The 22,150-nt window shown below is 40.8% G+C and overlaps 1 protein-coding gene across 1 annotated transcript in view; it reads right to left on the bottom strand.

Annotated features, from left to right (window-relative positions):
* The window catches only part of LOC108416068 (Fc receptor-like protein 3), a gene marked incomplete at its 5' end in the record, with an annotated part of 98,649 nt that overhangs the window by 10,501 nt on the left and 65,998 nt on the right, over positions 1 to 22,150 (bottom strand). The window contains one exon of the mRNA XM_037536217.1: positions 4,413 to 4,417. Coding sequence (XP_037392114.1) covers positions 4,413 to 4,417 — 5 coding nt within the window. The remainder of the gene's footprint in view (positions 1 to 4,412; positions 4,418 to 22,150) is intronic.

Genomic DNA, 22,150 nt, shown 5'->3' with positions numbered 1-22,150 from the left:
TAAATTTCACATCATGGCGTGAAAAGGGAATAAAAAATTTAGAACATGTTATTAAAGAGGGAAACATTGTCACATTCCAGGAACTCATATCAGAATATGGAATAAACAACAGTAAATTTCTTGAATATCAAAAATTGAAATCCATCATTCAAGAGAGATTTAATCCCAACCAACTAAATTTGGAAATATCAACATGGGTAACTGAATTTTTAAATTTATGTACCCCTAAATTATTATCAAAACTGTACAAATTATTATTAAAATTTGATGACTCAATCTCCCTCCCGATAGCCAAATGGGAACGTGATCTCTCTATCAATCAAGATCAAAGCTTTTGGACAGAAATATGTTCAAATATCTTCAAAATGAGTAAAAGCCCCAACTTACAACTTATACAATACAAAGTCCTTCATAGAGTACATTATACAGGACAAAGGATGTTCCAAATGGGCCTAGCACAATCAAACATATGCACGCACTGTACAGCCAATGTAACCGATAACTATCTGCATGCTATATGGGATTGTAGGCCTGTTCAGATGTTCTGGCACAGGATATGTACAGACTTGTCCACGTGGCTTAAATGTTGCATCCCAACCTCACCCAGACTCTGCATCTTAGGAGACGTCAGTGAATTGGTTATGGATGCAAATACATCACACATAGTTCTCACTGCCCTATGCATCGCCAAGAAAACCATCCTCATTAACTGGAAGCAAAAAAAAGATCTACATATTACTCTTTACAAAAATTTATTATTTGATCACATTAGTCTGGAAAGAATGTCTGCTTCCTCTAAAAACCAGTTGGAGGAATTTAACTCTCTTTGGCTCCCACTGATCAACTCCACTAGTTAGTTGGGGTGGTTGGCTGTGGTTTCATCTCCCGGGTGGCCTAGTTGGTGGCTGGGGGGCCTCGGCGGCTGACCTGGGGTGTCTGTGTGCTTGCCCTGGTTGGTGGTGGATGGGTGGGGGCTCGGGGGGCGCCGCCGTTTTGCCTCGGGTGCAGGTCCAGGGACGCGTGGAGGGCAGGTGCAGGCCCTGGGTGGGGTAGCTGGCCTCCCCTCCGGGGCTGGTGGCGGGACCCAGGGCCCGATGCCTTGGAGCCGCCCGACCCCATGCTGGGTCCCTGCCCGTGCGGGGATGGCTTGCGCCACTGCGGGCGCACCACCGGGTGGGGCGGGTTGACCTTGCGTCGGGGCGTCAGGTCTGTGCCTTGGGGTTCTGGGGTGCCTGAGTGGCGGGGGTGGGGCGGTGACCAGTGGGGGGGGTGTGGGGTGGACTGGGGGCAATGGGTTCCTGACTCAGGCCAGCTTGTCTTCTGTCTCGTTGATGTCTGTTGTTGTTTGACTGTTGTTTGACTGGAATGGTTTGGTACAGGTGTATATAGGTGTGTGGGTCTATGTGTAGGTGTATATATGAGAGCAGGTGGATGTGTGGGTGTATATAGAGGATGAATGTGTCTAGGTGTACATATATGTCTAAGTGAATGTGTGGGTACACATGATGGTAGATGTATATGTGGGACGGGTGTGTGTATGTGTGGGGGTGTGTGTGTGCGGGGAGGGGGGCTGTGTGTGGGTCCGGCGCGTTCGCATGGGCATGTGGTGCTGTGTGGTTGGTGTTGCTGGGCGGGCTGCTCTCTGCGGTGGGGGAGGTGGGGGCTTGGGCGGGGTGGCGGCGTAGGGTGTCTCCGTGACCTCCCCGGGCCGACCTCATCCTGCCTCGAGCGGGGGGACAGTGAAACGCGGAGCCTCATCCAGAGGATTATTGCCTCTTCCAGAGGATTATTGCCTCTGGACCTACATACCCCCCCCTCCATCCACCCCCAGACACACACACACACACACACATACATACATTACTCCCCCACCCAAGCAAACACACACAAACACACACAGTACTCATACATTTAGGATTCTGGGGGCAGGCATGTTGCCGGGGGTCAATGAGGTCGACCCGCTGTCATGGCCTCACTCGTCTCCTGACGACTGTCTGTCCCTCAGTTTTTACTGCACTTTAGACATTCAGGGCTTTTGAGGGGACGGTGTAGATGGACACTGCAGACCAGTGGCCCGGTGCTTAGCCCATGTTTGCCCACACACCTGTCCCCCCAATTTTAAGTTTAAGTTTAAGTTTAAGTTTAAGTGATACTGTTTTGATCCCACAACCGGGGAAATTCCATCTCCGCATTTAACCCATCCATGCAAGTGAAACACCACACACACACTAGGGGGCAGTGAACACACTTGCCCGGAGCAGTGGGCAGCCCTATCCACGGCGCCCGGGGAGCAATTGGGGGTTAGGTGTCTTGCTCAAGGACACCTCAGTCATGGACTGTCGGCGCTGGGGATTGAACCGGCAACCTTCCGGTCACAGGGCCAGATCCCTAACCTCCAGCCCACGACTGCCCACGACTACACCATAGTATCACACACTACCCCACATTCATATACACCAACTCCTGCACTCAACACTTCACTGGAGGTGGAAGGGTGGGAAGGTCATCCCTCACCCGTTTCCTGCTCCCTACCGGGGCGGGGTGTTGAACGCCGGAACAGGGGCTGGGCCGGGGGCATTCCTGGTGTCATGGGGTTGCTGCCCGGGCCCCCGCCGCCCCCACCGCCCCCGCCGCGGAGGGTGGCCTGTACGGCGGTGCCGGTCATGTGGCATTGTATGGTTGGGTGGGTGTGGGCGTCTGTGCGCCCGTGTGCATTCTTCCCTGACGTGCACCCTCGGACTCGTGTGCAGTCGTGCATGTTCCTCCCGTGTGTGCGCCCTCCCGCACGTGTGCACGTTCGTTTAAAGTCTCAGTCTTGTCTTTGTCTTACTACTCCTGTTTTTTTTTGGGGGGGGGGCGGGTTGTAGTCATGGTAGCATAAATAGAGTCTGACATATAAAATAAGAAACATTCTTCAATTGAATTAAATAAACTTACATTTACCAGCAAAGTTGCATAGGACAGTTTTTGTGAGTGCTGGTAAAGGACAGCAGATAATCCTGCATTCTCAGTGGATTAGTTTGATAATTCTGTTCATATTTCAGTTCTGGCTCACTGTATCTCCTGATGTACGATGAGTGAATCAGACTCATGGCGGACCCCTGGGCCGCTAAATTGAGACTTTTGATTCAGACTCAAGGTTTTGTTCAGACTGCAGCACTAATGTACAGACACGGTTAGCTGACTTGCTAACTAATCTGAGCTATGTAGGTTCGGTCGTCTTGTACAATGCATGTTTTACTGTGTTGTTTCAGAATTATAAGCACATGTTAGTGCTTTATTAATCCTAAAGCTGCTGCTGATGTTCTGTGATGAAAGCTTGCTAGATAGCTAGTTTATTTTGCTGATGTTAGCTAAGCTGATGGGCAGTAAACCTTTATAGCTCAGAAATGAAACAGAAAGTTGTGTAAATATGTACTAGCAGAATATGCTGTGATCAGTCTCAGCTTTCAGACTTTCTCCTTCAGTAGTAATGACAGATTTGATTGATCATTTTGTTTGGATGTGTTATTTTCAGTGACATAGATAGCTAACCCAGGGATGTTTTCACATTTGGACTGTTCACAAATTAAAATGGACTTAATAAACAACTTATTTACTCTTTTTTTTCAAAATATTTTTATTTATACTTTTGTACTATAGTACATAATCTCTTTAAGGGTTTTTTTTTATTTCTAATGTAGTTCAATTTGTAATGCTGTTCCTGATCGTGATAAACGCCTAGATCATTAATAGTGATTTACCACGTGTTTCACTTCATAATGCTGTTCCTGATCATGAGAAACTTCTAGTTCATTAATAGTGAATTACCATGTTGTTGTTTAGTTAATAGTGAACTACCCTAATCATTAGTTCACTATTATCTACTGAGAACGTAACTACTAGTTCTTGGTAGTTAAGTGTACTTACTTAAGCATTAATGCAGAACGACTCATTTGTTCCAGCTTTGTTACTTTTAACTAAGAAACAGTATTGTAAAGTGTTACCCTGTTCAAAAGCATCATACAGAGCATCCTGACCTGCAGCATCACCATCTGCTGAAGAACCTGCTCCATCTCAGACAGGAAAGCACTGCAGCAGGTAATAAATACTGACCAGTCCATCACTGGGTCAAGCTTTCCTGCTTCTAAACACATCTACACCAAACAGTGCGGAAGAGAAGCCTGCAGCATCAGGAAGGATCCCTCTGATCCATCACACAGACTGTTATCACCACTCTGATCTGGAAGGAGGTTACGGGACATTCAGGCCATGTAGGCCAGACTCATGAACAGTTCCTCCAGGCAGTCAGTCTGCTGAACAGGTCTACCTGATGGACCTTTGAACATTCTTACTGACCTGCTACCTCAGCCACACTGCTCACTTTCACTGTTTCACTTTACACTCTGCACTCAGACACTTTACTGTGAAACTTTAGCTCAGTCACTTTATAGATACAGTCAATTGTCATTGTTTGCAGATTTGTGGGTGAATAACTGAATACTACTGTTAATTAGCACTGATAAAATATTATAATCATTTATTACACTGATAAAAATACACATAGAACTATTATTACTGCTGCAGATGGTCTATTTACTCTATTGTCCTGTGTTCACTAGCTGTGTAGTTGGAGTTATTGCTGTGTAGTTGTAGTTATTGTTAAGAAGTTGTAGTTATTGCTGTGTAGTTGCAGTTATTGTTATGTGATTTTAGTTATTGTTGTGTAGTTGTAGTTATTGTTATTTATTAGTTATTGTTGTGTAGTTGTAGTTGTTGTTGAAAGCTGTAGTTATTATTATGTAGTTGCAGTTATTATTATTTATTTAAAGTTATTCTTGTGTAGTTGTAGTTATTCTTGTGCAGCTGTAGTTATTGTTGAGAAGTTGTAGTTATTGCTGTGTAGTTGTAGTTATTCTTATGTGATTTTAGTTATTGTCGTGTAGTTGTAGTTATTATTTATTTAATGTTATTCTTGTGTAGTTGTAGTTATTGTTGAGAAGTTGTAGTTATTGTTATGTAGTTGTAGTTATTGTTATGTAGTTGTAGTTATTGTTGTTTATTTATAGTTATTGTTATGTAGTTGTAGCTATTGTTGTTTATTTATAGTTATTGTTGTGTGGTTGTAGTTATTGTTATTTGTTTATAGTTATTGTTGTGTAGTTGTAGTTATTGCTGTGTAGTTGTAGTTATTGTTAAGAAGTTGTAGTTATTGCTGTGTAGTTGTAGTTATTATGTGATTTTAGTTATTGTTGTGTAGTTGTAGTTGTTGTTGAAAGCTGTAGTTATTGTTAAGTAGTTGTAGTTATTATTTATTTAATGTTATTCTTGTGCAGTTGTAGTTATTCTTGTGTAGTTGTAGTTATTGTTGAGAAGTTGTAGTTATTGTTATGTAGTTGTAGTTATTGTTGTTTATTTATAGTTATTGTTGTTTATTTATAGTTATTGTTGTGTAGTTGTAGTTACTGTTGACTAGCTCTAGTCATTGTTTTGAAGGTGTAGTCATTGTTTTGAAGTTGTAGTCTGTATTGTAGTTTACTGTATTGTATCTTATTGTTATTGTATTGCATTGAATGGCTCAGAGTTCTGCATTCAACTCTGGTTCTTTTCCTCTCAGGGTCCGCAGTGACATATTTGTCTCTAGCAGTATCTGAGCTCAGGACCGTCTTTTTCTCTAAGCTATTGGTAACTAGCAAAGATACTTTCTCTAGATTGACAAAGCACTTCTTGTAAGTCGCTCTGGATAAGAGCGTCTGCTAAATGCTGTAAATGTAAATGTAGTTATTGTTTTGAAGTTGTAGTTATTGTATACTGTACAGTAGAATTTACTGTATAATGTCTGTATAGTTTATCTGTATTTATTGTATTGTTGTCTTTCTGCTGCTGGTCTATATTAAATTTACATTGTGTTCATCTCTCAGAACATGTGATCACATGAAAAGACAACAAAGCTGACTTTGACTAAATTGACACAAAGGGCTCATTTTCTGAAACATCTACAAGTCCGGCTATCAAATGTTTGATTGTTGAAATGGGAGTGTTTTTGTATTTTTGTGTGAATGGAGAGATTTTGTAAACATGCTACTGATGTCGATGAGAATTCTGAAAAAATTAGAAGAAAACTGTAACAATGGCCACATATGTACAGACGAGGCCAACACACTGAAAGATGTAGAGATTTCTTTTAAAAACTCTTAAAAAGAATGGAAGCTGTAAAGGGACAAAGAGTGGGCACTAAATACTGAAAGGAATGAGATGTTTTACATTTACATGTTAAAGATTCTGTGTATTTGTTGGAAAATATATTTTCAGTAAGTCATAGCTTGTAGTTGAACTTTATGACAGTTTTAACTGGAAATGCAACAATAAAGGGTCTGACTTTTACACAGGACTGTAGATTAACTCAGGCTTCTGATATTCTGTGCATTTTAAACAGATATTTGCTGACATATTTAGTAGAAGATGCTGTTTTTATAGTAGTAAAGCACCTTTAAACACCTTAAACTGACAGAAATAGTGAGAAAGACGCCACACTCACCTGATACAGTCAGTGTAATAGCTGCACTGGTGTGTGTGTAGATCCGGCCTGTTGACTGTGTTCCCTTACAGGTATAATCACCTGCATGAGTCTGATCAACATTAGAGATTTCATATTTCTTCCTTTGAGCATCTCTGAGAAGATTATTATTCTTATACCATTCATAATTCCAGTCATCTCCACTTTCTATTTCACATGTCAGAGTGACTCTCTCTCTGATGAACACATGACCAGCTGGCTGGACGTTCACTGTAGCTGTTGGTCTCTCTGTTCAAAGATGATAAATACTTTTGGAATGTATATTCACCCTGAAGATTAATGAAACTATACAAAAGATTTATGGAATATTGTGAAATAATTTTAGAATATTTTGAACAGTCATTCTAAACTAGTAAATAGTAAAAAGTAACTCAGAGAACATGACGGACCCCTCACTGTAATCCTGATGGGATCACTGTCCTGTGTTTTATAGACTCCTCTGCTCACTGCACACCGGTACTCTTCTTCTCCTGGACTAGACGCTGTTATATTGATTGTGTTCAACTGATGCTGTAAATCCTGAGAGTCTTTCTTCCAGTAAAAGCTCCAGTCAGACTGATACGGCGTCTCACAGCTCAGAGTAACTGTGTCTCCAGTATAGACTGAGCTCTGAGGATCCACTCTCAGTCTGGGTTTACCTGTTGATATAAAATGATGACGTCAGCAGAGCCGCTTTACTCTTTATAATATAAGAGGTAGTTTATCATCCTAATCTCGTGATCTGTGATTAATGAGACGGATGTTTTTATTTTCTATAGTTACAGAAATTAAATACAAAATTATATCCTCAAGTTTTCATTCAATGGCCAATTATTACCATCAGCTGATGCTGCCTGTGTTTATGAGATGAGCTACATGCACTTCTGACATTTTAAAGTGGATAAAGTTATGGTTAGGGTTAGGGTAAGCACTGTGAGTCTGAAAGGATGTGTAGCTGTCAAGAAGCTGCTACTGAAAAAATGAAATCATCAAATAAAGAAGTTACTGGATTTCTCAGAACAATGAACTGACCACTCCAGCGTCCAGACCGGAAAGCATTTGGGATCATTCGGATTGTAAGAGGCAGAGAATGCAACCATCTTCTAAGACCTCGTCCACGTGTATCTGGACACACTGTGTTCTGTCCATCCACAAGAAAATGGAGCTTCAATCCCTAAAAAGGGAGGTTCTAAAAGTTCACTGAAGGGTGGAGATCACTGAAATCTCCTATTCCAGGTTTTCATGGACGGGCAAATCACAGCTTTTCTGAAAACACTGACATCGCAGCATCAGCTCTCACATGACTGTAGCTGTATCCATTTATTGAGCATCCACAGCGCTGTCTACAATACAGCTGACTACTGGGCTTCTTTGTTCTTGGTATTTTTGGGGCCCATAAGTGGCCCTTACAGTAAAACACACGCCACAGATGAATAAATAAATAAATATTAATAAATGTTATTTAGAGATGTAGCAGTGTTGGTTTAATGTAACACAGACAGCTTATGTTCAGTGTAACACAGGTCATGGTCAGTTGTTGAAGACTGAGACCAACTGATTGAACAAGTGGACTCAGGTGAGCTTCTGTTTAGTCAGAATGAAAATCTACAGACACGTCAACCTTTTGCAGATCAGACTGGACACCCTGGACTAAACAAATCTACTGGTGTGACTAATGTAAACACGGTTTCCACAACCCATTTTTTGTTCACTTTAAATTGGCGAGCATTCATATTTTGTCCGTTTTAAACATGTAAGTCTTCACTGCCTTTTACAGTCAGTTTCTATGTTACATGTTACCAGACTTACTGCTCTGTGAGCTTCTGAATTCTTCTTTATATCTCAATGTTTTAGTCTGTTAGTGTTACAGATGCTACCAGGTTACCAGAACTAAAAGGATGATGGATGTAGCAACAGTAACTAAGGAAGGCAGGACTTTCTCTGGATTTTGTAGTTGGTTAATTATTGCTGACCATGAGAACTTCTCTAATGCATGATTTCTCAAAATGATCGATCATCAGATATGGTGACCCAAATAAAATGCTTTTACAGGGCACTTCTGAGGTTCTCTTGTAGGACTGGAAGTATCCAGTTTTAGACTAGACTCTATTTACACCAACAAACAAACGTTTTATTTCTATTTTCTGTGGTTAAACTTGTCCTAAAGTTGTAGGTCAATGTAGAGAAAAACTCTATTTGATTCCAGTGAACACAGCCTGTAAGTTATTGATTGTTCAGGAGAAACTTCTAGGAGATCAGTTAATCCACTTAGTCAAAAGGAAGAGGAAATGCCAAGTAAGGGAAAAACCAGAAGATTCCTAAACTGGAGCTGAAAAATTATTATAAGATAAAAAGAAAACAACAGAGTTAAACATCAGATCTCAACATGATTGAATGTGTGACTTTCTGGAGGTTGAGAGAGAAAAATAAATACATTCAACTAAACTGGAGAAACTCAAAAAGGGGGAAAGCAGAACATTTTTCACTGCACTTCCAGAAAACCCTAAAACCAGCCCCACTGATATGTGTGGTTCATTATTTTTACATTTATTTTATTACAGTAATATATTTTTGACTGTTAATGACAGAAATACAGTGAGAAAGACGCCACACTCACCTGATACAGTCAGTGTAGCAGCTGCACTGGTGTGTGTGTAGATCCGGCCTGTTGACTGTGTTCCCTTACAGGTATAATCACCTGCATGAGTCTGATCAACATTAGAGATTTCATATTTCTTCCTTTGAGCATCTCTGAGAAGATTATTATTCTTATACCATTCATAATTCCAGTCATCTCCACTTTCTATTTCACATGTCAGAGTGACTCTCTCTCTGATGAACACATGACCAGCTGGCTGGACGTTCACTGTAGCTTTTGGTCTCTCTGTTCAAAGATGACAATATGATGAAAATCTGAAGAGCATCTTTAAAATCTGTATATTTGTATGATTTTCAAAAAGATTGACAGCTGATTTTAGTGGAATCTTTTGGTCTCTCTGCTCAAAGAAGAGTTTTAATGTAAATGGATTATTTTAACTGATGTGGAATTTAGACTGAAATCATTTAGTCTTGAATGACTCTATAGCTTAATTACTTTATAGTTTATTTTATTTAAACAAATCATTAATAATTCCAATTTTTCACTAGAAAAACATCCATAACACTTCCAGAACTTTACCAACTGTTTCCATAGTGAGTGTTTCAGTAGGGATTTTACTCAATAATGCTTTCTTATATGATTAGCAAGCTCAGTTCTGAACAGCTGGAAACACATACAACCATAATATTTTTCATTTAAGCACAAAAATCAACTTCATTCTAGAAAATGTGTTTCAGTGCTGACGATTCCTAATGTTACACTAGGATTTTCAGATTTGGGGCAAATTTACCTCAAAACAGTGAAAACTGCTCACCATGAGGGGCAGAGATGCAGCCTCACTGCCTGCTCTAAAATGCAGGGGCGTGGCTAAAATAAGGACCCCCTGTTACAGTAAGGACATGAAAATGAGGGACAACATTTCTGATTATTTTTATAATTGATCAAATAAATGTTTTATTAAAACGGGACCAAAGAGAAAATATTATGTAGACAAGTGTAAATGTAGAGGTGAGGGTTCAGGACAGACGCCTCTCAATAGAAAATCCCTATAAATGTTGATTTATAACTATTTATCTTATTACTAGCTTGGATTTATTACTTTACACTGGGCTTAAATACATCAAAACAATCACTGTTAATATTTCATTATAATAATAATAATAATAATAATCTATTAAATTAATATAATAAGTTATTTATTTATTTTAAATGGACCTTCAGTTTTATAGGATTTAGTGTAATGGGCCATTAATTCTCTGAAAACTCATCACATTATTTTATAACTTTATAGAAAACTGTGAAATAATTTTATGAGATAATTAAAATGAAAATTTGAAAATGTAAAATTAAAATAACAGTCTTTCTAAAATCAAGACATTGGTAAAAAAAAAAAAAAAAAAGTAAACAGAAAACAGAAAACATGTCATACCTCTCACTGTAATCCTGACGGGATCACTGTCCTCTGTCTGATAGCCTCCCCTCAGTGCTATACAACTAAACTCTGCTTCTCCTGGATGAGACTCTGTTATACTGAATGTGCTCTGATGATTATTTATATACTGAGAGTCTTTCTTCCAGTAAAAGATCCAGTCAGTAGACTGATACTGCGGCTCACAGCTCAGAGTAACTGTGTCTCCAGTATAGACTGAGCTCTGAGGATCCACTCTCAGTCTGGGTTTACCTGCTGATATAAAATGATGACGTCAGCAGAGCCGCTTTACTCTTTATAATGTAAGAGGTAGTTTATCATCCTAATCTCGTGATCTGAGACTAACGAGTTTAATGTTCCTCTGTTCTATGAATGAGTTTGTTCGGGCTGCACTGTAACTCCTGACTTTGTCTCTTTAAGACCCTTTTATCATCTTTGATCTATGGTGCATTGATAACTTCAGCTGCAGGGCTGTTTGTTCAGTGTGCTGCTGCTCTGATTTCTCTCAGAGGGAACGCTCATCTACAGGACTGTAATGGGGATTAAGAGCTCAGAGAGGTTCGTTTAGCAGGAATGTGACAGAGTGAGGAACCCACACTGCTGAATATGTGCAGAACTCCAGGTGCTGATTTCTCCTTTTCTCCTTTTTCAGCTCTTCTTTACTGCTGTGCTGCTCTTCACTGCCTGTGTCCGGATGGATAAGTGGTCAGTTCGGTCACTGATGAACAGAACTCCCATCTCTAAATGTACAGGGTGAGTCTGTTGATCATGGACAGCGTTCAGACTTCGGATTAGAGAGCAGTTTCAGGCCTGGTAGAACATCCGGGAGATCTGTCTGCAGCACAGCCTGGTTTTAATGATCTTCTGTTTATTATCATTTATTTTTATGGCTGATTTCAGGTTTTCTCTCTCAACACCGCGGCGCTTCACTGCGGCGTCTGGGACTCCGCCGCTCCGCACGCGCAGCCTGCGTGAAAGCGCCGGTCACTGAACAGCGGACTTTCCGCGCCGCTCGCGCCACACAGCCGCAGTATATGTAAATGAGGCCTGTGAGAATCTGCACGTTGATCACGTGATATCGAGAAAGACTTTATTCATTTGACCTGTTTCACTGTTTTCATTTTATACGGGTTACACGCGGCTTAGTGAATGTTCTACGTCATCAAGGCGTCATTAGTTTCATTAGTGGACAGCAGCAGCTCCTAAGGTTGATAAACTGGTAGCCTGATTACATTTACATCATTTACAGGAAAAGCCCAATCAACTCTTTTGGAGTTGCTACCAGGGACACCTGAACACCCCCTAGAGCCCCTCTAGCACCAACCCAGAAGCAGCGGCTCCACCAACACAGCTGTGTAGTGAATGAGTCCTGAGTGGAGCTGAACTTTATGAAATTAATCTCCCCAAATCTTACTAGGACAAATTTAGCTGCTATAACCTCATGTAACCTCATATAACCTCATATAATCTTATATAACCATGAATGAAAATTACTAGTACAAATCATCTGCACTTTTTTCTCATTCACAGTATCCTGTTATAGCAGGGCACAACCTGGGGGAGGCGCTGCTGCTCTAATGCAGCACTGCCTCTTCTGTACTACCAAAGATTGGCTAATGTAGCGTTTATCCAATCATATCAGAGCTCATAGGTTGTAAGCCAATCACATCAGATCAGGGGGCGGGTCTCTTATGCACTGCAAAGTAATCAGTGACGAGCTGAAGACAGGATTTTGGCTGAAGGCTCAGCAAGATAAACATTAGACCTTATTCAAGATCTATAATCTACACAGAGAGAGACGGTGATGAACAGCCAATATTTCCCCCAACAATATGGATTTGTGGTAAATTATGGTCAGCATAGCTGGACATCCGTTTATTAGCAGTAATAAAAATAATAGTAAATGGCTTGATCATTATTTCCTTGAGTTCTTGTAAATCTGAGATTAATAAAGTTCGTGTATTTCTAAACACAGGAAGAGAGGGAGGAAATGATGAAGATTAATACTCAATTTAATTGAACTGAGAAAATCTAATATTTTCCACCGTGAACATGAAATTCTGTCATCTAGCTTATTAAACATGCCTACAGAGCAAAATCACGACCCCACACCCTGCAGAACAAGCAATGAAATAGAATCAGTAGAATCAGGTAATGATTCACCTTGAGTTTGTCCACAGTGGTTGAGCACAATCAGCACTAAAGCAGGAGAGGAACAGAGAACATGCTGCATTAGTGTGAAGTATTAGCTGGCATCACAGGTAGAATGAAGAAGTCTGAAAAAGGCCGTGCACAGCTGGACAATCAGCTCAAATCACACAGTGTGAGTAAGAATCAGAATCAACATCATGAACAAAGCGCTCGCTCTTCACCATCACCATGACCGCTGCACCATCACAGATTAGAATTAAGAAAAAACCAATGTACATTTCAAAAGACATGCAATAAATAAATCAGGGAAAATCTACAGTTAAAACACAGGCCTGCTTTTAGCTCAAGAACAAATCCAACAGGTTTAAAGTGAAGACGGTTTTGGTCACTTTCTCTTGGTCCCACAGTCACATCATCTGCTGCGTTTGACAGCAATCTGACAGACATCTCAAGATTCCTAAAGATTCACACTAAACAAACAGTAAAGATGGTTTTATATGATATTAATGAGCTTTTTATTGTAAAAAGTCTGTTACTGAGTGTAGGTGACAGAAGTCTCACCTCGGGTGGTGCAGCTAAATAAAATGGGACATCAAGCAAAATGGAGCTGCTAAACATCGCTAAGTGTAAAATAAATGAACATCCTCTACAGAGAAGACGCTTAAATACGACATGTAACATAATCTTCTGCACATTTTAACACGTTTTTATTCATTTGTAGAGTTTAACAAATTGGAAAAGATAAACATGAAATATAAAATGTCGTAATTTCTGTTTTCTTTTTTTCCAGCGTGTTAAAATCAGCAAATAAACAGCCGCTGTGCATTAAACTGTGCAGAAGTGTGTTCTGTGTAAAGGATGTGATCACTTTATGTTCTTTCACATGAAAAATCAAATGAACATCATTTTACTATTGAGCTAATCAGGCTAAAGTTCAGCCTCAGCACAGCTGATATTATATTAATAAAAGATTGGAGTTTTATAGAGTTTGTGTTTGCTGTGTTTGTTAAAAATCAATTTTCTAGACTTTTCAAGCTCTTACAGCCGGACCCTCAGCCTGATATAACTAAACCCACCTATCAGAGAAGTACAGACATCAAATAAAAGCAGCTGAATTACAGACAATCACTTTATCAATAACTTCATACAGCAGAACTGAATCTAATGAAGATATAAAGAGAAGCTTTACTCACAGAGCGGCACAGAGAGAGAACTGAGCTCCATACTGTCCCAGTAATGACTGACTGACTGTTCTGTGTTCAACACTCAGCATTTCCCGTGTTCTTACACACACAGTACGTCAGAGAGAGAGAGAGAGAGACACAGAGAGAGAGACAGAGAGAGAGAGAGAGAGAGAGAGAGAGAGAGAGAGAGAGAGAGAGAGAGAGAGAGAGAGAGAGAGAGAGAGAGAGACAGACAGAGAGAGAGAGAGAGAGAGAGACAGAGAGAGAGAGAGAGAGACAGAGAGAGACAGAGAGAGAGAGAGAGACAGAGAGAGAGAGAGAGAGAGAGACAGAGAGAGAGAGAGAGCGAGAGAGAGAGAGAGAGAGAGAGAGAGAGACAGAGAGAGAGAGAGAGAGAGAGACAGTCGGTCCTCAGCTGCAGCAGGCTCTGCTCAGACTCTTCCACATTGTCCTCCAATCCGGCTGCTTCCCTGAGATCTGGTGCAGGGGGCTTATTTCCCCCAATCTACAAGAGTGGAGACAAATTCAACCCCAACAACCCGAGGCATCTGTGTGAGCAGTAACCTGGGGAAGGTGTTCTGCTGTATCATTAACGCCCGGATACAGGCCTTCCTTACAGAACACAGTGTCTTGAGTAAAGGACAGATTGGCTTTTTACCAAACCATCGCACTACTGACCACATTTACACCCTACACACCCTTATCCACCAACATCTACACCAACAACATAACACTAAAGTCTTCACCTGCTTCATAGATTTTAAAAAAGCATTTGATTCAATTTGGCAAGAAGGATTATATTATAAAGTTCTCCAGAATGGTGTAGGGGGTAAAGTCTACGACATCATTAAATCCATGTATGTCGGTAATAAATGTGGAGTAAAAATTGGCAATAAAACGGTGGAGGTCTTCACTCAGGGGCGTGGTCCTGGCAGGGCTGCAGCTTGTATCCTACTCTCTTTAATATCTATATCAATGATCTAGCGGTGTTACTGGAGCATTCTGCAAATCCTGGCCTGACACTAAACGACACGGAAGTTAAATTCCTCCTCTACGCAGACGACCTGGTGCTGCTGTCGCACACAGAAAAGGGGCTTCAGCAGCATCTGGACCTGCTAGAGAAGTACTGTCAGACCTGGGCCCTGACAGTAAACCCTGATAAATCTAAGATCATGATCTTCCAAACGAAAGCCAGATCTCAGGAAAGCAGACATGTTTTCTATCTAGGAGACACCGCCCTAGACCACACCCTCTCCTATAATTACCTGGGGCTCAGAATCAGCGCCTCAGGAGGCTTCGGTCTGGCAGTGGATGCACTGAAAGAGAAGGTCTGCAGAGCCCTCTACTCAATTAAAACTCAAATTCAACAAGATTGACATCCCAATTCCAATCTGGCTGAAAATCTTCGACAGTATAATCCTGCCCATTGCGCTGTACGGTAGTGAAGTATGGGGTCCACTCAGTCGTTATGACTACACTAGATAGGACAAGCATCCCATTGAAGCCCTGCATGCAGAATTCTGCAGATTAATTTTACGTGTCCAGAGAAATACCCCAACTAATGCATGCAGCGCTGAATTAGGCCGATTCCCATTAATCATTAATATCAAAAAAAGAGCTCTCAAATTCTGGATGCACCTAAAATCAAGTCCCACAACAAGCCTACAGTTTCAGGCCCTCCAATCCCAAGAGCTGAACCCTGAAAAGAGTCCCCTGTGTCAGCTGGTCCAGAGACTGACCAACACACTGACCCCTAATAACCCCAACTCTCTGACCAGCCCTGCTTCCCAAACACCAATCAGAATAACCCAAATTATTAAACACTGCAAAAACACTTATCTGGAACATTGGAGAACCCAAACTCATTCCCAAAACAGAATGAACTGCTTTCTGACCCTAAAACACGAATATGCCCTGGCCACGTATCTCCTCACTGTCCGAGATACGAAGTAGAGACAGATCCTCACCAAATACAGACTGAGTGACCACAGCCTGGCCGTCGAGAGAGGCCGCTTTAACATTTAACATTAACTTCATACATTTATTTGTACATTTATACATTTAACACTTAATCTTTAATTAATTAATATATATTTGTAATGTATATTTTCACTGTTTATTTATACTAAGGAGCTGACCTTTAAATCTCCTTTGACCTGTATTTTATTGAAATTAAACAGTTCAAAGAAAAGATAAAATATTCTACTTTATCACCTTCATTGTTTTTTTAACATATGAAATTGATTCCTGCAATAAAATACATCAGAAAAACATTGACAGACTTCAGACCACAGGGGAAAGAACTGAGCGTGAGAACTGACTGCAGTGCAGAGTCCAGGGAAAAGTTCAGTCCAGACACCAAAGCAGAGAGACCCAGCATTACAAGACTACTTAGAATGTAAGGACGGACATGTCGAGAGCCTGAAAGATGAAGATCAGTATGATTGTAAATACGTGAATAAAAGATTATCTTGTAATAAATAGGAATGTATAGCTTGTAAAAGATGCAGTGAGTGCGACCTAAAAACATCATTAGGCTTCAGTTCTTATGTGGTTGATGTTGTCATTACTGCAGTTTTACCAGAATAAAAGTCACAAGACCCCAAACACGTCTAACTCCTCTCTGTTCTCAGGCCTCTGAGACTGAGTTTGGTGGATAAAGTGAACAAACATTCTACTCATATACTATAAATATATATGATCAGTGAGATGTTCCCACAGTTTTGTATATGTGTGATTGAGGTTTTCTGTCTGCTGCTAAATAATAACTGTTTAAAACAGCATTTTGACAAGACTACAACTCACCCTTTCACGGTCTAATGAGTTTTTTTCATTTGATTAATATCTGTTCACATGATTAAGTGATGTTCTTATAAGAAGAGAGAGAGAGAGAGAGAGAGAGAGACAGAGAGAGAGAGAGACAGAGAGAGACAGAGAGAGAGAGAGAGACAGAGAGAGACAGAGAGAGAGAGAAGGAGACAGAGAGAGAGAGAGAGAATTTTTTAAAGATAAAAAAAAGAATGTCACTAATTTTTATAGAATAATTAAGGTCAGACATTATAAGAGAAACTAAGCCATTTATCTGTAGTGGAAAAAGCCATTTGGGTTTTATCAATTAGACTTGAGAAGAAAGAATTCCTGCCAAATTTCACACACACACACATGCACACACACACACACACACGCACACACACACACACACGCCCATTTTCTAAACCGCTTATCCTTCTGAGTCATGGGGGAGCTGGAGCCAGTCACAACAGTCACTGGGTGGAAGGCAGGATACACCCTGGACAGCTCGCTAGTCCATCACAGGGCAGACAGACAGAGATATGTCCACAAACACAATCACACCTGGAGGCAATTTAGCAAGTCCTCCTGGCCAGACTGCCTGTCTTTGGACTGTGGGAGGTAACTGGAGCACCCAGAGGAAGCCCATGCAGACACGGGGAGAACATGCAAACTCCACACAGAAAGGACTCTGGTCGGCCAGCCTTCTTGCTCTTCTTGCTGTGAGGCGGCAGTTCTACCCACTTCTGACTATAGAGCATGCTGGGGGTCCTGGAAGGCCAGATTCCTGCACAGTTGGATGATTTTCCTGCTCAAACACACCTCATTCAACTAATTAGTCAGTCAGCCGTTTATCTGGAGCAGAAAACATCAAACTGTGCTGGACCCTCAGCTCAGCTCCACTGCTTTAGACCAACTGAAGGTTTTATTAAACATGACCCTAAAAAACAGCAGGGATAGTTTCAGTTGCTCATTCGCTGATGATGTCACTGCCACTAGAACAGAAGTCAGACCACAAACACATCTCACTCCTCTCTGCTCTCAGTGCTCAGATGGATTCTGGGTGTGAGTTTGGTTGATGGCGTGCACAGCAGTTCTACTAACAGGTTATAGATGTGTGAGCAGCGAGACGCTCCCATAGTTTTCTGTGTCTGTGGTTGTGAGTGAGATATTATAATAGAGTCTTCACTTCTAAACGCAGGGAGCTGCTGCATGAAACATTTTGTTACAAGATAAAAGTTTATAATCACCTCATTGCTGTTCAATTCTGTTTAACTGATTAATGTCTGTTCACTGGATGATCTACTTTATAGGTGACTGTAGGCTGGTGCCAGTTCACTGCTGGCCAAAGTATGAGTGGGGTTCTTTCTCCAGTCACTGTAAAGGCCTTTACTCACAAACACATCAACACAGTCAGGTGATTTTTGTGGAACTGAATAAATTAATTAGACCAGATGATGAAGTGATAATTTCTTCCATGGTTGCTTTTTAATAATTATATCAAATTAAGAATAATGTGCCTTGGCTGGTGTTTACAAGTTAAAAGCACAAAACTGCAACAACAATTGCTTTTGTGTTATTGTGGTCATAAAATACGAGTTTAAAGTGTTTAGTCATCACAACAGTCACATTTAGCTAAAATGTTCTTTTTAAAGAAATGTGGGGGGAGGAGTTCTGGTATAGCAGGTATACCTTTTGCTGTTTCTATATGTGAAGGAAAACTGTCTTTTCATAAGGTGATAAAAACATACATACCAATATGTAGCATACATTGAAAAATATTAAAAATCTGACTAAAATCAAGTTATAGCTCTTTTTGGGTAGAAGATTTAAGAGCTGAGAAGCTAATTTACCGTCTTCAGCTGAATTTCCTTAATGACTTGAGTGGCGTTGTAGGATCATATCTAAGGGTTGTTTTGTTGCAGTGGTCCAGTCCAGAGGAGACAGAGGCATGTTTGAGTAGTGCACTGTCAACCTCAGAGACACTGCAGAGGTGATAATATACTGTTTTACAGTCAGTGATGTTTTACTTTATCATCAAGTTTTTCTGTTTGTAGCTATACGCTCACTCTGAAATTGATGCCTATTGATTCCAATACATTTGTGATAGGAGCAATTTAAGACTGGGAACATTGTGAAATGTTCAAATAACATCTTAAAGAGGCGATTCAATCATGCATAGATATAAAAGGAAGGCACCCAATAAAGGCTGAACACCACAATGGACTTCTAATGACTTTCAACCCCTCAGACAGAACTGTATTAAAGGCCTGCCTGCTTCTGTGATGGAGATCAGCTCATGGTCCAATATTTTAACAAACACCGTCTGTCGCTGTATTCACAAATGCAAGTTAAGACTTTTCTATGTGCAGCAGAAATGACTACGTCCAGAAACATTGCTGACCTCTCTGGACTCAAGTTCAACTGAAATGGGCTCATGCACAGTGGAAACATGAACTGTGGTCTGACCAGTCAAACTGTCACATTGTTTATGGAAATAATGAACGTTGTGTTCTCTGAGTGAAAGAAGATTGTTATCAGTGTGATGTTGAAAACCGAGGGTCTGTCATGGTTGGGGGTGGGGGGGGGGTGTTAGTGGGTAACTGGTACATCTGAGAATAAATAAAATGTGAAGGAGAGCAGAAAGATGTGAACCTAGATAAAACCTGAAGACACGAGTCTTCAGACCACAGAGGAAAGATCTGAGCGTGAGATCTGACTGCAGTGCAGCGTCCAGAGGAAGGTTAGTTTACCACACAGGAGCAAAGACACCAAAAGGAACAGACTCAGCGTTACGGCTGTGCTTAGATTTAAACAAAGGATATGAGCTTGGAAACTGTGTAACAGTATTGTTATAAATATTTGAAGAAAAGACTGTCATGTAATAAACGGGACTTCATAGCTTTGCATAAATGATGTAATAATTGTGAGTTTAAAAAAAAAACATCATTAGGTTTCAGGTCCTCATTTGGTTGATGTCACTACTGCAGCTTTATTAGAATAGAAATCAGACCACAGACACGTCTCTAGCTGCTCTCTGTTCTCAGGCCTCTGAGACTAAATGTGGCTGATAAAGTGCACAAACATTTTACTCACAGTCTACAGAAACAGGATCAGTGAGATGTTCCCACAGTTTAGTATCTGTGCGTGTGAGGTTTCAGGGTGAGAGGAGGAATTTACATTGGGAGATAAAATACTGCACATGATGAGCTGCAAATTACTCACCAAGCGCCAAGAGCCCTTTGAGGTCACACAAGGAGAAAGGTCAAATATGAGGTCAAATGGTACAACGGAGGAGGTCCACTCCAGGCATACCGCCTCAATCACCTTAAACCTTGGAGAAAGGTGTTCCTTGTTGCTCTGGTGACGGCCGTCTCAGAGAAAGCTGAGTCGGGGCTGGAGGTTCGCAGCCACCCCTACAGATTAACTGAACACAAGAAAAAAGAAAATGCTGCTTTGCTCCATCCGCACTGTCACAATGATGCTAAGCTCTGTTCTGCATAGACTGTGCTGCCTGATCAATTAGCCTAGCTAATGATTCATCTTCCTCATACACTACAGAACCAAATGTATGTGGACACCCCTCCTAATTATTGAGATTAGGTGGTTCAGGCACTCACACTGCTAACAGGTGGAGAAAATTAAACACATAGTCATGGAGTCTCTCTACACAAACACTGGCAGTAGAATGAGTAGAAGCTCAATGACTAAGCGGAGCACTGTCATGGAGCACCACTAAAGCGCACCACCACTGTACTCTGGAGCAGTGGAAACATGTTCTCCGGAGTGATGAATCACACCTCACTTTCTGGAAGTCGGATTGTCCAATCTGGATTTGTCAGTTGCATTTTACACAATTACATGCTTCCAACTTTCTCACAACAGTTGGTTGAAGACCTTTTCCTGTTCCAGCCTGACTGAGCCCCTGTGCACAAACTGAGCTCCATGAAGACATGGTTTGATGAGTTTGGTGTGGACGAGTCCAAGTGGCCTGCACAGAGTCTTGACCTCAACCCCACTGAATACCTTAGAGATGAACTGGAACTTTGATCGTGAGTGTGGTGAATTTGACCTTATTAATTCTATAGTCGTAACATTATTTTCTATCATATTGATTATTAGACTGTGTAGATTCTGGTTGAGTTTATCCTGTGGGCCTCTGACTGAAATATGGTGGAGCTTATTCAGGAGGCAGCTGCACAGGATGGGCCCCCCTTGAATGTAAACAATGCTATATATTAGACTGGGGCTACTCTGGACAATAACGTATGTTTATACCAAATTTGGCTAAAGAAGATCCATATATCACAATTGAGGACAGAAACCAGATGGCCACACCGGTATAAAACCTGGAGTTGTAAACGGACGTGTCAGAGAAACAATTGGCTTTTCTCTCCAAGCTCTTTCGCGAAGGCTTGTCTGTGACTTCGACCTCTCAATGCTAATAAACATCTTTATATGCAAGAGACGAGTGTCACCGAAGAGTTTGTTCCTACACCTTTACAGCATCGCAACTAAAGAAACCACATGAGCCAGGCCTTCTCGTCATCATCCCGTTCTCTTCACTTGCTAGCTAGTTTGTTAACTGCAGCTTGCTCTGACTAGATGCCTCAGTTGATGAACATTCCATTAGGTTATGATACAAAGTACAAATTTATAACTGATGAAATCTTGCGTAACAAACGTGATTTCCTGCTGAAAAAGGAACATTTTATTCACTCTCTGTTCAGTTTTTGCTAAATTTAACACACATGAACACAATGACCAATCAATGTCTCTGTGGTTGGCATAGCAACAACCTGCATGACCTACTGTTTGTGTCCACCTTTGTCAATGTGACACAAATAAAGTAACAGAAGCTGTAGTAAAGCAGATGAGCTGTCAAAAGAGTTTCAACATGTGCCTTTAACAGTCTTAAATCAGTCTTTATCAGGTGATTATTCAGGCAAAGCCTGTTCTTTAGGAGGTTTTAGTATAAAGCACTGTTTTCCTAAAACTATTCAGTTTTATCTTTTTATTTTCCCCATCAAGTGAAGAATAATGTTGCAGGTGTTTACAAGTGTTGTTATCAAATGTGTAAGTATGTGTGTATATAAACACTCTCATGTCTTAATTTTTAATGTAAAAATACAGTTTATAACTGTGTAAAACATTAACATCAAAACTATGGAGGCATCTCTGGTTACAAAGATCAGTATATAAATCCATAAGCTATGAATAGACCTGCTCTGAACTTTATCACTCAATCTCACGTCTAGAACACTCAGTTCTGCCTGTGAACCGAAAGATGTTAGATATGTGTTTGTGGACTCACTTCTATTCTAGTATAACAGCAGCATGTCATCATCTAATGAAACCTGAAACCAAATATTTATAGCAGACTGTTTTGATGAGAGGCCGCTGTTCAGTTTGGCTATAATCATACAGGGTATCTACTGTGCAGGTATAGAGCGGTGCTCCAA

Source organism: Pygocentrus nattereri, chromosome 29 (assembly GCF_015220715.1).
Source record: "Pygocentrus nattereri isolate fPygNat1 chromosome 29, fPygNat1.pri, whole genome shotgun sequence".
NCBI classification, from domain to species: Eukaryota; Metazoa; Chordata; class Actinopteri; order Characiformes; family Serrasalmidae; genus Pygocentrus; species Pygocentrus nattereri.
The sequence above is the reverse complement of the archived record's forward strand: the minus strand, read 5'-3'. Positions and strand labels throughout refer to the sequence as shown.